The sequence below is a fragment of the Oncorhynchus kisutch genome, linkage group LG11, assembly GCF_002021735.2.
Source record: "Oncorhynchus kisutch isolate 150728-3 linkage group LG11, Okis_V2, whole genome shotgun sequence".
In the NCBI taxonomy this organism is placed as follows: domain Eukaryota; kingdom Metazoa; phylum Chordata; class Actinopteri; order Salmoniformes; family Salmonidae; genus Oncorhynchus; species Oncorhynchus kisutch.
The window spans coordinates 6683198-6697183 of NC_034184.2; the positions used below are offsets into that span (position 1 = coordinate 6683198).

The 13986-nt window shown below is 39.8% G+C and overlaps 1 protein-coding gene across 2 annotated transcripts; it reads left to right on the forward strand.

The window, feature by feature from the left end:
* The first annotated feature begins 5991 nt into the window (after window positions 1–5991).
* LOC109900079 (protein phosphatase 1G-like) lies at window positions 5992–12881 on the forward strand. 2 transcript variants are annotated; one of them, XM_020495801.2, is made up of 11 exons: window positions 5992–6099; window positions 6496–6638; window positions 7887–7956; window positions 8093–8178; window positions 9622–9751; window positions 9926–10359; window positions 10678–10785; window positions 11016–11250; window positions 11400–11529; window positions 11653–11752; window positions 11857–12881. In XM_020495801.2, exons 2-11 carry the CDS (start codon window positions 6528–6530, stop codon window positions 12043–12045), a joined length of 1593 nt encoding a protein of 530 aa, XP_020351390.1. In that variant the 5' UTR covers window positions 5992–6099; window positions 6496–6527; the 3' UTR covers window positions 12046–12881. The 2 variants fall into 2 exon arrangements, with proteins under 2 accessions (XP_020351390.1, XP_031691076.1); XM_031835216.1 differs by lacking the exon at window positions 5992–6099 and adding an exon at window positions 6204–6405.
* The last annotated feature ends 1105 nt before the right edge of the window (window positions 12882–13986 follow it).

The following is a 13986-nucleotide window of genomic DNA, read 5'->3' on the forward strand; positions in this document are numbered from 1 at the left end:
GTATTGCATTTGTCTATTTTGAGTAAATTACGTTTATTTACTCATATCTGCTGTCCTGCGCCTGACTCCTCTACACAAGCTACACACAGACCACATTACACCAGTGGTTTAGTGGAGGGTAAATGCAAGTAAATGCATTTTACCCAAACTTTTTTTTGCAAGACAGTTTACCCACCTTTTGAGGGAAAATGCTTTGAATGTACAGGGAGCATTACTTAATTCACTGCGACCGGCGATCAGAGTTTACTCAGCTATTCCTTGACCACTACATCACTGGTATGAGCCGTGTCTGTGTGTGTTGAGACACATCAGCTGCTATCTCAATTAAAACCAGAGATCTCTGTGACTCAGTAGTTGAAGGAGGAATTTGTCCATCCCCCATCTCTGAGAGAGAGAGAGAGAGAGAGAGAGAGAGAGAGAGAGAGAGAGAGAGAGAGAGAGAGAGACGAATCAACAAAAGAACAGTGCAAACTAGAATGCTATTTGGCCCTAAACAGAATACCTGACCACTGTGACTGATCCAAACTTAAGGAAAGCTTTGACTATGTACAGACTCAGTGAGCATAGCCTTGCTATTGAGGAAGTCCGCTGTAGGCAGACCTGGCTCTCAAGAGAAGACAGGCTATGCCCTCAAAATGAGGTGGAAACTGAGCTGCACTTCCTAACCTCTTGCCAAATGTATGACCATATTAGAGACACATATTTTCCTCAGATTACAAAGACCCTCAAAGAATTAGAAAACAAACCCAATTGAAATAAACTCCCATATCAATTTGTAGTACATTTCTTCAGTGAAAACAATGTACTGAGCAAATCTCAAATTGGCTTTTTACCAAATTACTGTACGACAGACCATGTATTCACCTGCACAACCTAATTGACAAACAAACAAACAAAAAAAAGGTAAAGACTTCTCATGCTTTGTTGATTTCAAAAAAGCTTTTGACTCAATTTGGCATGAGGGTCTGCTATACAAATGGATGGAAAGTGGTGTTGGGGGAAAAACACATGACATAATAAAATCCATGTTCACAAACAAGTGTGCAGTAAAAATTGGCAAAAAACACACATATTTCTTTCCACAGGGCCGCTGGGTGAGACAGGGATGCAGCTTAAGCCCCACCCTCTTCAACATATATATCAACAAATTGGCGAGGGCACTAGAAAAGTCTCCAGTACCCGCAATCAACCTACTACAATCTGAAGTCAAATGTTTACTGTTTGCTGATGATCTGGTGCTTCTGTCCCCAACCAAGGAGGGACTACAGCAGTAGTAAATCTCAGTAAGACAAAAAATAATGGTGTTCCAAAAAAGTCCATTTGCCAGGACCACAAATACAAATTCCATCTAGACACCATTGCCATAGAGCACACAAAAAACGATACATTCCTCGGCCTAAACATCAGTGCCACAGTTAACTTCCACAAAGCTGTGAACGATCTGAGAGTCAAGGCAAGAAGAGCGTTCTATGCCATCAAAAGGAACATAAAATTCAACATACCAATTAGGATCTGGCTAAAAATACTTGAATCAGTTATAGAACCCATTGCCCTTTGTGGTTGTGAGTTCTGGAGTCCGCTCACCAACCAAGAATTCACAAAATGGGACAAACACCAAATTGAGACTCTACGTAAAACACCAAATAACGCATGCAGAGCAGAATTAGGCCGATACCTGCTAATGATCAAAATCCAGAAAATAGTCGTTCAATTCTACCACCACCTAAAAGGAAGCGATTCCCAAACCTTCCATAACAAAGCCATCACCTACAGAGAAATTAACCTGGAGAAGAGTCCCCTAAGCAAGCTGGTCCTGGGGCTCTGTTCACAAACACAAACAGACCCACAGAGCCCCAGGAGAGCAACACAATTAGACCCAACCAAATCATGAGAAAACACAAAGATAATTACTTGAGACAATGGAAAGAATTTACAAAAAAAAACGAGCAAACTAGAATGCTATTAGGCCCTAAACAGAGAACACAGTGACAGAATACCTGACCACTATGACTGACCCAAACTTAAGGAAATCTTTGATTATGTACAGACGAAGTGAGAATAGCCTTGCTATTGAAAAAGGTCGCCTAAGGCAGACCTGGCTCTCAAAAGAAGACAGGCTATGTGCACACTGCCCACAAAATGAGGTGGAAACTGAGCTGCACTTCCTAACCTCCTGCCAAATGTATGACATACTAGAGACACACATTTCTATCAGATTACACAGACCCACAAAGATTTAGAAAACAAATCAAATTTGATAAACTCCCATATCTATTGGGTGAAATATCACAGTGTGCCATCACAGCAGCAAGATTTGTGAGATGTTGCCCCAAGAAAAGGCAACCAGTGAGGAACAAACACCATTGTAAATAGAACCTATATTTGTGTTTATTTACTTTCCCTTTTGTACTTTAACTGCATATTATTACAACACTGTATTTGGACATAATATTACATGTGAAATGGCTATTCTTTTGGAACTTTTGTGAGTGAAATGTTTTATTGTTTATTTCACTTTTGTTTAACTATTTCACTTGCTTTGGCAATGTAAACATATGTTTCCCATGCCAATAAAGCCCGTTAAATTGATATTGAGAGAGAAAGAGAGGTTCTCACAGAATCACACCTCTCCATCTGGACAGGCCCCTTTCCAAATGTTAATCACAGCAGGGACCCCCATTTTTCAACCTACATCAGGGACAACTCTCTTTAGAAGACTTTGGGGGTAAACAACTGCTGTTTTTTGGGGGGGGGTTGTTGTTTTTTGGTCCTCACTTTCTAGATTCACTTTCTAGGATGTCAATCATCAACTGTTGTCAATCGTCAACAATAATTTCCACATCAAGTTACACTGTGTCTAAACTTTAGACAATTAGTACACGTTACAGGACCATTTATAAGACTATATACGTACTTTTATAAAACTAACCACACATGCATTCCATGTTTAAAACTTTGTGTTGTTCTTGCCGAGAGATTAAACATTGGTCTTTAAATACCTATGCTAGACTTTGACCCATGATAAAGCACACTGGGTCCAGATCAACTCAGCCTTTTCTGTGTAAATCTGTGAGTTATATGTGCCACCTGCTACAGTATATCGATCAATGATAAGGTACAGGGCATAAGCCTACAGAGACCCATCAACTTTATTTTACCATAAGATTCAAACAGTTCAGTATAGTCATCTTGACTCTGACAAATGTATATTAGCACTGGTGTGTGTCTCCCCCCTTGTGTTAAATGATGAACTAGGCAACCCTTTCAAGCTACACTAACTCTGTTCCCGTTCCCAGGACAGAACAATCTACCCCGAGAGAAGGGGAATCTCAAATGTTGTAATGGTATTACAGAATTGCAAGAAAACGGGAGTCAGAATAGTTAGACTAAACAATAGGAGCAATACCAACAGCACAGGACAAGATATTGGCACTAAAAATCTGTTTTTTTTAAATGTTTTTTTCCCCATCTACTGTTATGTATGCTTGGGTACAGTGAAGAAGTGGGTATATTCTAATTTTGTAAAACATTTCCCAAATGGCTCGCCCGGGGAAGGAAAGGCACCCTGTGGGAAAAATTATTTGAGAACAGTAACAAACACTCTGAATTACCTAAAATTATAAATCCCATATTGGTCTTTCACAGTAATGCCAACCCAAACTGTACTGTGCAAGTAGGCTAACAGTAGGCCTACTATTGAAACAGATAAATGAGGCTTTCAACTGAGTAAAAAAATGGCCACTGGATTGAAGCAAATAATCATAATATATTTATGCTAGATAGGAATAGGCTACTTTGTAGCTAGATAACATTTAATTGAGAAGGTTATAGGGAAAGCCTTTCTATCTACCAGAAGATGGTTAGGCCTATCATTAGCATTACTATATTTTCCCTGTTCCTCAATTGTTTGAAACCTAAACATTTTACTTGTCTTACTTTGCTTCAAAGTAGCCTATAGCCAAAATTCCACCATAGAAACTTGGAGGCAATTATATTATAATGACTTCCTTATATGCATTCTGTTCTATTGGTTTTCTTTAAACTTTCTTTCATTGTCTAGAAGCCAAAGCCATTATCCTACTCATGTTAGCATCCCATGATAGTTATTGCATCTTTAGATCTCCCCTCTTTCTACATTTCTAATGGATATTTCCAAATCTGTCCATGAAACCTCATACCAAATGTATGGTGCACATTTTAGAACATGTTTCCCTCAAGTTGCATTACCGCCATGAGCACATTGCTGCTCCTTAAATGTGAATAAATAATAGTTCATCAACATTTTAAGCTAAACATTCAATGCAGTCATGCAGTCTTCTCAATTTCCATTTGAAGCTTTTAAAAAAAATATGTGGCTTGTTTGTATCAATTGTAAAGACATTGGCAATGTTGTATCTGTAGTCAACTTTGTTCTGAAGTTATCAGTGGTCAAATCTAACAAAGCACTTTGCTGTTCTACCAGTGGTCTGAAGTGGGTGTTAGATTTGATCATTTTCAAGCTCAACTTTAATAAGGATAGTTTTGGGAAACAGCTCGGAGATTAACGATGCTCCTATAAAGGTTTCAATGATGAACCTAGCCTTAAAATATAAACAGTACCCTAGGCTATATAGCTATTCAATCATATTGAAATACATGTCACGATCAATCAATTGACTTATACTTTGCTTCTTGTAGGCTCTATCTGAAACTTGTCTCAATATATTTCATGATGTGTAGCCTAACGTGCGCAATGATGTGCCAAATTAGTGATTTTGTGCATTTTCATTGGATAAGCTTCATAATAAGCAGCCTCAGTATTTGCAGTCATAGGTGGTAATATCTCTCTAGGTCTCGTCAGTATTGTGAAATAATTATAATGTTAAGGTAAGATTTGAATGGAGAAAGCTGATCAGAGAGCCTTTATTTCAATCCTATCAGTAGCCCAATCGACACATGCTCCAACTAGCACTTAGCGAACATTCTTTTTGTGTGGTGTTTTGGGAAATGCATGTTAGGCCTACATCTTCAGCGGTTGTAGGAAAGATACATAGTTAACACTCGTAAGTGTTCCATGCCATCGAGAAACCGGGCACTGATCTGTTCCTTCAGCCTTATTAATTCATATGGCGTATAGCCTACTTCCGCTACACTACTTTGATATGCATCGTGGGGATAAAGAAGTTAGCAGGCCTATACACAATGCCCATTGAAAAATACATGGGTATACAACGTATACCTGCGTAAACCCTCCACTACACCACTGATTGCGTATTTAGCCTCTCTTTCATGTCTACCGATGAAATAACTTTATGTTAAAAGTAAAAGAAACGAGCAAAGGAAATAGCAGTGGTGGAAAAAGTACACAATTGTCATACTTGAGTAAAAGTAAAGATACCTTCATAGAAAATGACTCATGTAAAAGTGGAAGTCTAAAAGTATTTGGTTTTAAATATACTTAAGTGTCAAAAGTAAATGTAATTGCTCAAATACACTTAAGTATCAAAAGTAAAAGTACAAGTGAAAATAATTTCAAATTCTTTATATTAAGCAAAGCAGGTGGCCACATTTTGTAGTTTTTATTTATTTACTGGTAGCCAGTAAACTCCAACACTCACATCATTTACAGATGAAACATGTGTTTAGTGAGTCCACCAGATCATAGGCAGTAGGAATGACCAGGGATGTTCTCTTGATAAGTGTGTGAAATACAATTTTCCTGTCCTGCTTATCATTTAAAATGCAATGAGTACTTTTGGGTGTCAGGGAAAATGTATGGAGTAAAATTACCATCATTTTGTTTAGGAATTTATTGAAGTAAAAGTAAAAGTAGTCAAAAATATAAATGACAAAGTAAAGTGCAGATACCCCAAACACCTACTTTAAAGTATTTTTAAATTACACCACTGGGAAATAGGGATCTACTCCCACGATTGTAGGCCACACTAGAATCGGTGGCTTTGGCGACACCACATGGACGTCTTCGTTCATTGCAGATAAAGTTTTGGCGCACTTTCTGAACGGACGGTTTCTGAACGCCCCTGCTCACAAATAGGCATGCGTGTTTCTCATTCATCACAGCGTTTCCGCTTCCTTTATGTCTCCCGTTCTTTTTGAGAGGTATGTTTATAGCTAGCTAGCTATGTTGTTAACGTTTGCAGTACACGTGCTTGTATTTTCCCGTACAATGTTCAAATTGTGACTCACAGGCCAGAAATGTTTTGATAGCAACGATAATCTTCCGGTTGATGGTGTTTGAAGTTTCCCATTTGGCTTCTCTGTAATGGAAAAGGCTCGTTTGCGAGTAACAACTGTAGCTAGCTATGCTCGTTTGTTTAGCCCAGCCAACGTTAGCTATCAATAATAATAAGGAAGCCCTTTGCGACAATTGCAATGTTTATACTCCACTGTATGATATAAGGAATTGTAAGATGAAGTTGGAGCATCTGTGTAATTTAATTGATCACCATGTTTTTGTCCTGCTAACGTTAAATCGGATTTTCCAACACCAACCAGATTGAAACCCACTGTTTGTTGGTAGCTACATCATGGGAGCCTACTTGTCGCAACCCAACACAGTGAAGTCCTCTTCCAATGGTGGAAACCAAAAGATGAGCTTCGGCTTTGCAGCCATGCAGGGCTGGCGTGTCTCTATGGAGGTAAGATTATCTAAAAAACATTGCTTGTTGGATTGGATTCATCAGTAGTTCTTTGCCAATGTTGTCTAGTTACCACCTAGCAAGAATGCGAATGACATGATTTGGTTTAGACGACAAAATGAAAAGCTTTATCTAACTGGCTGTAAGGGATAGGTAGTCCTTATATAACTTTAAAGTGTGGCATCTTAGGTCACTAGCTATATGATTCCAACCATTAATGTGTCATAGTGTTAACTTAGTTGAGGCTTAAATATGAAACTCAACGTTGTTGTGCAGGAAGACTTTGTTTGTAGCTATCGTTAGCTGGATAGCTAAATTGTTAGCTAGCTACAAAGCTAACTAGCTAGCTATGTAGCTAACTTTCCTGCATGTACTGATATGGAGATTCCACGCTAAATTTGATTTGGTATGTTCCCCTTTAAAGCCACGTCTGTAAGATGTGCATACCATTAAGACTGTGCCAACAAATGCATCCCATTACATTTTCACATTCAAATGGCACTAGTCTGATTTTAATTATTTATAAAATCTGATGGAAGACTCAAAATGTGTCCTTTTATTTTACCAGGTAAGTTGACTGACACATTCTCATTTACAGCAACTACTTGGGGAATAGTTACCGGAGAGAGGTAGGGTGATTGAGTCAATTGGAAGCTGGTGATTATTAGGTACAGTGGTGGAAGAACTACCCAACTGTCAAACTTCAGTAAAAGCAAAGATACATTAATAGAAAATAACAAAATTAAGTCACAGAGGAAACTGCTACTTGAGTAGATGTATTTGGTTTAAAATATACTTAAGTATCAAAAGTAAAAGTGTAAATCATTTCAAATTGCTTATATTAAACAAACCAGGTGGCACCATTTTCTTTTTTATTTACAGAAAGGGGCTGAAAGCCAGGGGCGCACTCTGTCATAATTTACAACCAAAGCGTTTGTGTTTAGTGAGTCCGCCAGATCAGAGGCAGTAGTGATGACCAGAGATGTTCGGTTCATAAGTGTGTGAATTTGACTGTTTTCCAGTCCTGCTAAGCATTCAATGTAACAAGTACTTTTGGGTGTCAGAGAATTTATGGAGTAAAAGGTAAATTTTTCTTTAGGAATGTAGTAAAGTAACCCCAAAAATACAAATTCAGCATTTTAAAGTATTTTTTACTTAAGTACTTTACACCACTGATTCGGTATGATGAGGATCAGATTGTGAATTTGGCATTCCATGAGAGTAAAATGTTTTTGTTTCTTGCAACAGGATGCTCACAACTGCATTTTAGAACTGGATGATGAAACGGCCATGTTTTCTGTGTATGATGGACATGGAGGTACTGTGTATTCTTACTATCCCTAAGATCAACTTTTTTGAGCATACCACGACCTTGTTTTTGTTAATACCGAAGACTATTAAGCTAGTTACTTTAATTTAAGTAATCATTACTTAAAATGCTTTTGCCTTCATAGGTGAGGAAGTTGCATTGTACTGTTCCAAGTACCTACCTGATACCATTAAAGAACAAAAGGCTTACAAAGATGGCAAACTGCAAAAGGTGAGTGGAACAATGCATTTGGGCTAGGGAAAGGAATCCTTTTGACATGGGCAGTTTAAAAAATACAATTGAACCTTCATTTAACTAAGCAAATCAGTTAAGAACAAATTCTTATTTACAATGACAACCCACTGTTCCCCAGTAGGTCAATTGCCTTGTTCAGGGGCAGAATGACATATTTTTACCTTGTCAGCCCGAGGATTTGATCAACAACCTTTCAGTTACTGGCCCAAAGGTCTAACCACTAGGCTACCTTCTGTTGGATATGTAACAATTAAGCAGGCCTACCAATAAATAATGCATTTTGGGCACCCTTAAAGCTACAATGTAACATTTTGGGTGACATGACCAAAATATTTTTTACTTTAGTTTGTTTAGTAAATATTTTCTTTATTTCTTGAACTGCATTGTTGGTTAAGGGCTTGTAAGTAAGCATTTCACTGTAAGGTCTACACTGTTGGTTAAGGGCTTGTAAGCATTTCACTGTAAGGTCTACACTGTTGGTTAAGGGCTTGTAAGCATTTCACTGTAAGGTCTACACTGTTGGTTAAGGGCTTGTAAGCATTTCACTGTAAGGTCTACACTGTTGGTTAAGGGCTTGTAAGTAAGCATTTCACTGTAAGGTCTACACTGTTGGTTAAGGGATTGTAAGTCAGCATTTCACTGTAAGGTCTACACCTGTTGGTTAAGGGCTTGTAAGTAAGCATTTCACTGTAAGGTCTACACCTGTTGGTTAAGGGATTGTAAGTCAGCATTTCACTGTAAGGTCTACACTGTTGGTTAAGGGCTTGTAAGTAAGCATTTCACTGTAAGGTCTACACCTGTTGGTTAAGGGCTTGTAAGTAAGCATTTCACTGTAAGGTCTACACCTGTTGGTTAAGGGATTGTAAGTCAGCATTTCACTGTAAGGTCTACACTGTTGGTTAAGGGCTTGTAAGTAAGCATTTCACTGTAAGGTCTACACTGTTGGTTAAGGGCTTGTAAGTAAGCATTTCACTGTAAGGTCTACCTATACCTGTTGTATTCGGCGCGTGTAACAAATACAATTTGATTTGAAATATGCGTAGCAATGTGTTTTATAGATATGTCAGTCATTGAAAGCAAGTCGACGAGGTGTATGGTCTATGTGCTTTATTTCTATGCTTCCCGTAAAGTTTTATTATTGCGTCTTTTGTCCATCAGCTGTAAATATACTTGATTTTTGGTTATATTTCACAGCGGTTTAGACCGCTTTTCTACACAATGACTGCTTGTGTTGTCACAAACTGAAACTAGGCAAACTATTAGAATTTAAGCAACTAGGAAATGGTGGAGCGATTTCTGCAATATTGTATCTTTAAACGATATTAAAGTGAGTACCAATTTTGGTTGTAGATCTTGTGCTCTTTGTCAAACTTTCCTCCATAGGAGCATACATTGTCTTACTGGGTGGATGTGTTTCAGGCTTTGGAGGATGCATTTCTGGCAATCGATAGCAGGGTGACCACAGAGGAAGTGATCAAAGAGCTTGTTCAGATCGCTGGCCGCCCACAAGAGGAAGCACCAAATGAAAAAGTTGCTGAAGAAGATGATTGTGAGTAGACTCCAACTGCCCAAGATCTAGTAAAATTATTGGTCACATACGTGTTTAGCGGGTGTAGCAAAATGCTTCATATGTAGTTAGACATTCCTGTGGCTGGAATCATAAACCATTATTCAAAACAAATAATTTGTAATTCAACCCCGTGTGTTCCTTTCCCTCTGTTAGTGGACAATGAGGAGGCAGAACTTTTGCATGAGGAGGCCACCTTGACCATTGAAGAGCTGCTCGTTCGCTACGGACAGAACCGCAATGCACTCAAACACAAGAAGCTCTGTCCGGAGGGCAACAAAGAGTCTGGGGAAGGTGAACCACATTCCTATGGGGAGAAGGGCATCAATGGAGAAGTGGAGGGTGAGATGGACAGCAATGGGAAGGCCAAGGCTGGTGGTGGTGCAGGATTCTCCAAGCTGCGGGCCTGCAGGAGAGCAGGAGCGGACAGCTCTTCAGCGACAGGAGCAGCAGGGTCCTGTGAAGGAGAGAAGGACACCGGGCCTTCTTGCTCTTCGTCAGCGGCCCCGGCTCCGGGAGATACCAGCTCCAAGTTCTTTGAGGACAGTGACGAGTCGGGGGAAGAGGAAGATGGGGGAAGTGAAGAGGAGGTGAGGTGGAAGAACAAGCCTTCAGGAATTACTGTAACTCTGGCCAACCCTCTACCTGAAGAGCTACTGGGTGTGTAGGCTTTTGCCAACGGTTCTTACTCACCTGGTTAAGATAATCATCGTCCTGGTGAGCAGCTTTTGTCTGAGATTCTGGTTGGAGAAAATGTCTGCAGAAGGACTGCTCTCCAGGAGGAGGGTTGGTCACCTCTGCTGGATTAGATTTCCCCCACTGGATTTGAACAATTAAACAGTCTAAGCTTTTTATACTTTTTTTGAAAGAATCGTATGTGTGTTAATGATGTAATTATGTTTCTACAGGATGGCAGTGAGGAAGGTGAAAGCAGTGATGATGAAGAGGAAGACACTGAAGAGGGCGAGGATGAGGAGGAAGAGATGTGCTACCCCGGAATGGATGGAAAAGAAGAGGTAGAATACACAGCTTAATTTAGATCCTTCCATAACCCTAAAGGAAACAAACCTGAATGGAGAGCCTGAGTAGCCCTGGTTGTTGTAATGGGGCTATTCATGTCTATCTGGAGTAGTGGTCACTTTTTGTCTCACTAATGCAACATTCTATCCTGCCTTTGTGTTTTGACCTGGATTAAACTGAAGGCGGCTATTCTCCGATAAGAGCTCTGTGTCTCTACCCCTCCTAGCCTGGCTCAGACAGTGGCACTACAGCGGTGGTGGCTCTGATCAGAGGGAAACAGCTGATTGTAGCAAACGCCGGGGACTCCCGCTGTGTGGTGTCTGAGAAGGGCAAGGCCATAGACATGTCCTACGACCACAAGCCAGAGGATGAGCTGGAGCTGGCCAGGATAAAGAATGCTGGGGGAAAGGTCACCATGGACGGCCGCGTCAACGGAGGACTCAACCTCTCCAGGGCCATCGGTAAATGGATCCTCCTGCATATCCTAGCCCTGGCATTGGTGTTTCGATTGAAATATCAGGCATAGTTTCCAGTAAAGAATGGCCTTGCTGTTGAAGAACGGGCATCAGACTGAAAGGACATAACTGAATGGCCTTTGTTGTGTTTTCAGGTGATCACTTTTACAAACGAAACAAGGCCCTTGGCCCAGAGGAGCAGATGATCTCCTCAATGCCTGACGTCAAAGTGCTCACCCTCAACCCGGAGCATGACTTCATGGTCATTGCATGCGACGGAATCTGGTACAGCTTGTTTGATACTAGCGTTTTATAGTACTGTTTTCTCTTAAATTAGGCCGTACTTCAATAATCAATTTGTGAAATGGAACCACCTCTGAATTCCTCCTTAATGAGTGTCATCCACAGGAACGTCATGAGCAGTCAGGATGTTGTGGACTTTGTCAGTCAGAAAATAAAGCCTGGTGCCAGTGGCGTTGCCAGGCCTCTGTCCTCCATAGTTGAAGAGGTAAGAGATATAGCTTTTTTTTACTTGATCCATCAGTCCCCTGTATGCATAACATTTTTCATTCTTTAACAATGAACTATGAACTTTTTATTTGGTCTCCGTAGCTACTTGACCATTGCCTTGCACCTGATACGTCTGGAGATGGTACAGGCTGTGACAACATGACCTGCATCATCATCACGTTCGGCGCTCACCCTGGCAACAGCATGGCCGACATCACCAATAAGAGAAAGCCTGAAGAGATTATCCCAGAGAAGAACGGGAATGACAGCAAGAAGTCAAAAAGCGAATAGAACTGCCAACAAGTAGAATAGCTCCAGTCCTTTTCACAAGCCAGGACTTTTTCTCTGGAAACTTTTAAAGACAGTGGTCTCTGGAATAGGATGAGTTTTAGTTAATGTCCCAAGATACAAGAATAAACGGAAAAAAGAAAAACATTTTCTTGGTGTGTAATTGATTTTGCTTGTCTGCCCCATTGGAAATGTGACTCCTAGTGTACTGTTTGTCACCACGCCCTTTATGTATATACTTGTTAATTGAATAAATGCATTTTCTTTAATTATGGATCAATGTGACATTTGGTGCATACTTCTGACACCATTGTAATTACGAATACATTTTTAAATGTGATGAGTGACATCTTGTCTACTTTGCCAGGACAATCCCTGTTTGCATTGGGCACTGTTGAGAAACTACTCAACAGTTAAATAGATTTAAACATATAAAATGATTAAATTCATGTAACATTTTATACTAGCTGTATTTTAATGAATACATTTTACATTCCTTGCACTCACTGATTCCCAGAACTTAGCCAACCTGCTGAGTTAAGGCCACTTGCTATTTAAATGTCTCTCATACCTTGGTTTGCACATCCTACCTTGGTTTCTCTAACTATGCCTTGAATTTTGCATTACTCGATTATGGTCCAGGTTTAACAAATGCTTTTGTTAGTAAACTATTCAAGGGACACTTAATCTGTTTTATGCTGGACTAAAAGGTCCACTCAGTTAAAGGGATACTAAAATATATTTTAGTACATATTACTTTCAGAGAACATTGTGAGTTCCACATGAACAATCACATGAATATTTTTTTCCCTCCCTAAATAAAGTTCACAAACCTGTCATTTTGTTTCTATTTAATCAGTGATGGATATGGCAAGGTTGCACAATCATGTAGCAAAGCACTAAAGCATCATGCCAATAGTTTAATACCTAAAAAATAAATGGTTTGGAACTACCCTGTTTACGCGATCATTCTATGCCGTCAAGGAGTGGAATGAAAGCACAAACTGACTGGTACACAGGCTAGTTGGAACTACTGTTCCCAAAATACGAGTGAGATTCGTTTATTTTACTTGGTGAACAAAGTTTTGATGCTGGTATTCAAAAGCAAATGGAATTTCCATACCATTCAAACTTTCTTCATCTTAGATTTTCAAGATATTTAACAGTTAAAATCTGATACAAAGATGTCATAATAGGTATACATTAACCAGATGGAATGGAAAGTTCCTTAAACATGTTGGGCCTAGGTGTTGTCTTCTACCACATAGGTGTTCTGATGAACATCCCCAACCAGCTGTTGTGAGAATCAGCCATCTGAAACAATATCCTATATAAAACACAATCTGAATGTCACATAGCCAGTAGACTGTTTGTGGTACACGTCTTAGTGCTCCAATCGAGTAAAACCCTCATCCTGTATGCAGTAACAGAAAATCTATTTTCTAAATTTGAAAATCACACTGCCGATATTTGTCATCAGCAATGATTACCTGCATTCTTTTATGAATACATCAACTGTAGGTTCATCAACAATTTCCTATCAAAAAAGAAAGAATAATTGAGTCGACATGGATTTACATGTATGATAATACTGTAATTCGATTCTAATTCGATTATAGCCAGCTGCACCAATGTGTCAGAGAAAACGACCGAAGTCAGCCTGCAGGTGCCCATCCTGCCACATGTAGTCACTAGAGCACGATGAGCCAAGTAAGGCCCCCCTGGCCAAACCCTTCCCTAACCCAGATGATGCTGGTCCAATTGTGGGCCACCCTATTGTACTCCCGGTCACGGCCGGTAATGACAGCCTGGGCTGTAGTGAAATCTCGAACCCCAGGCTGTAGTGACTGCGCAACACTGCGATGCAGTGCCTTAGTCCACTGCGCCACTCGGAAGGCAGATCTTTTCATTTATTTAATCAATTTTAGAATAAGGCTGTAACAA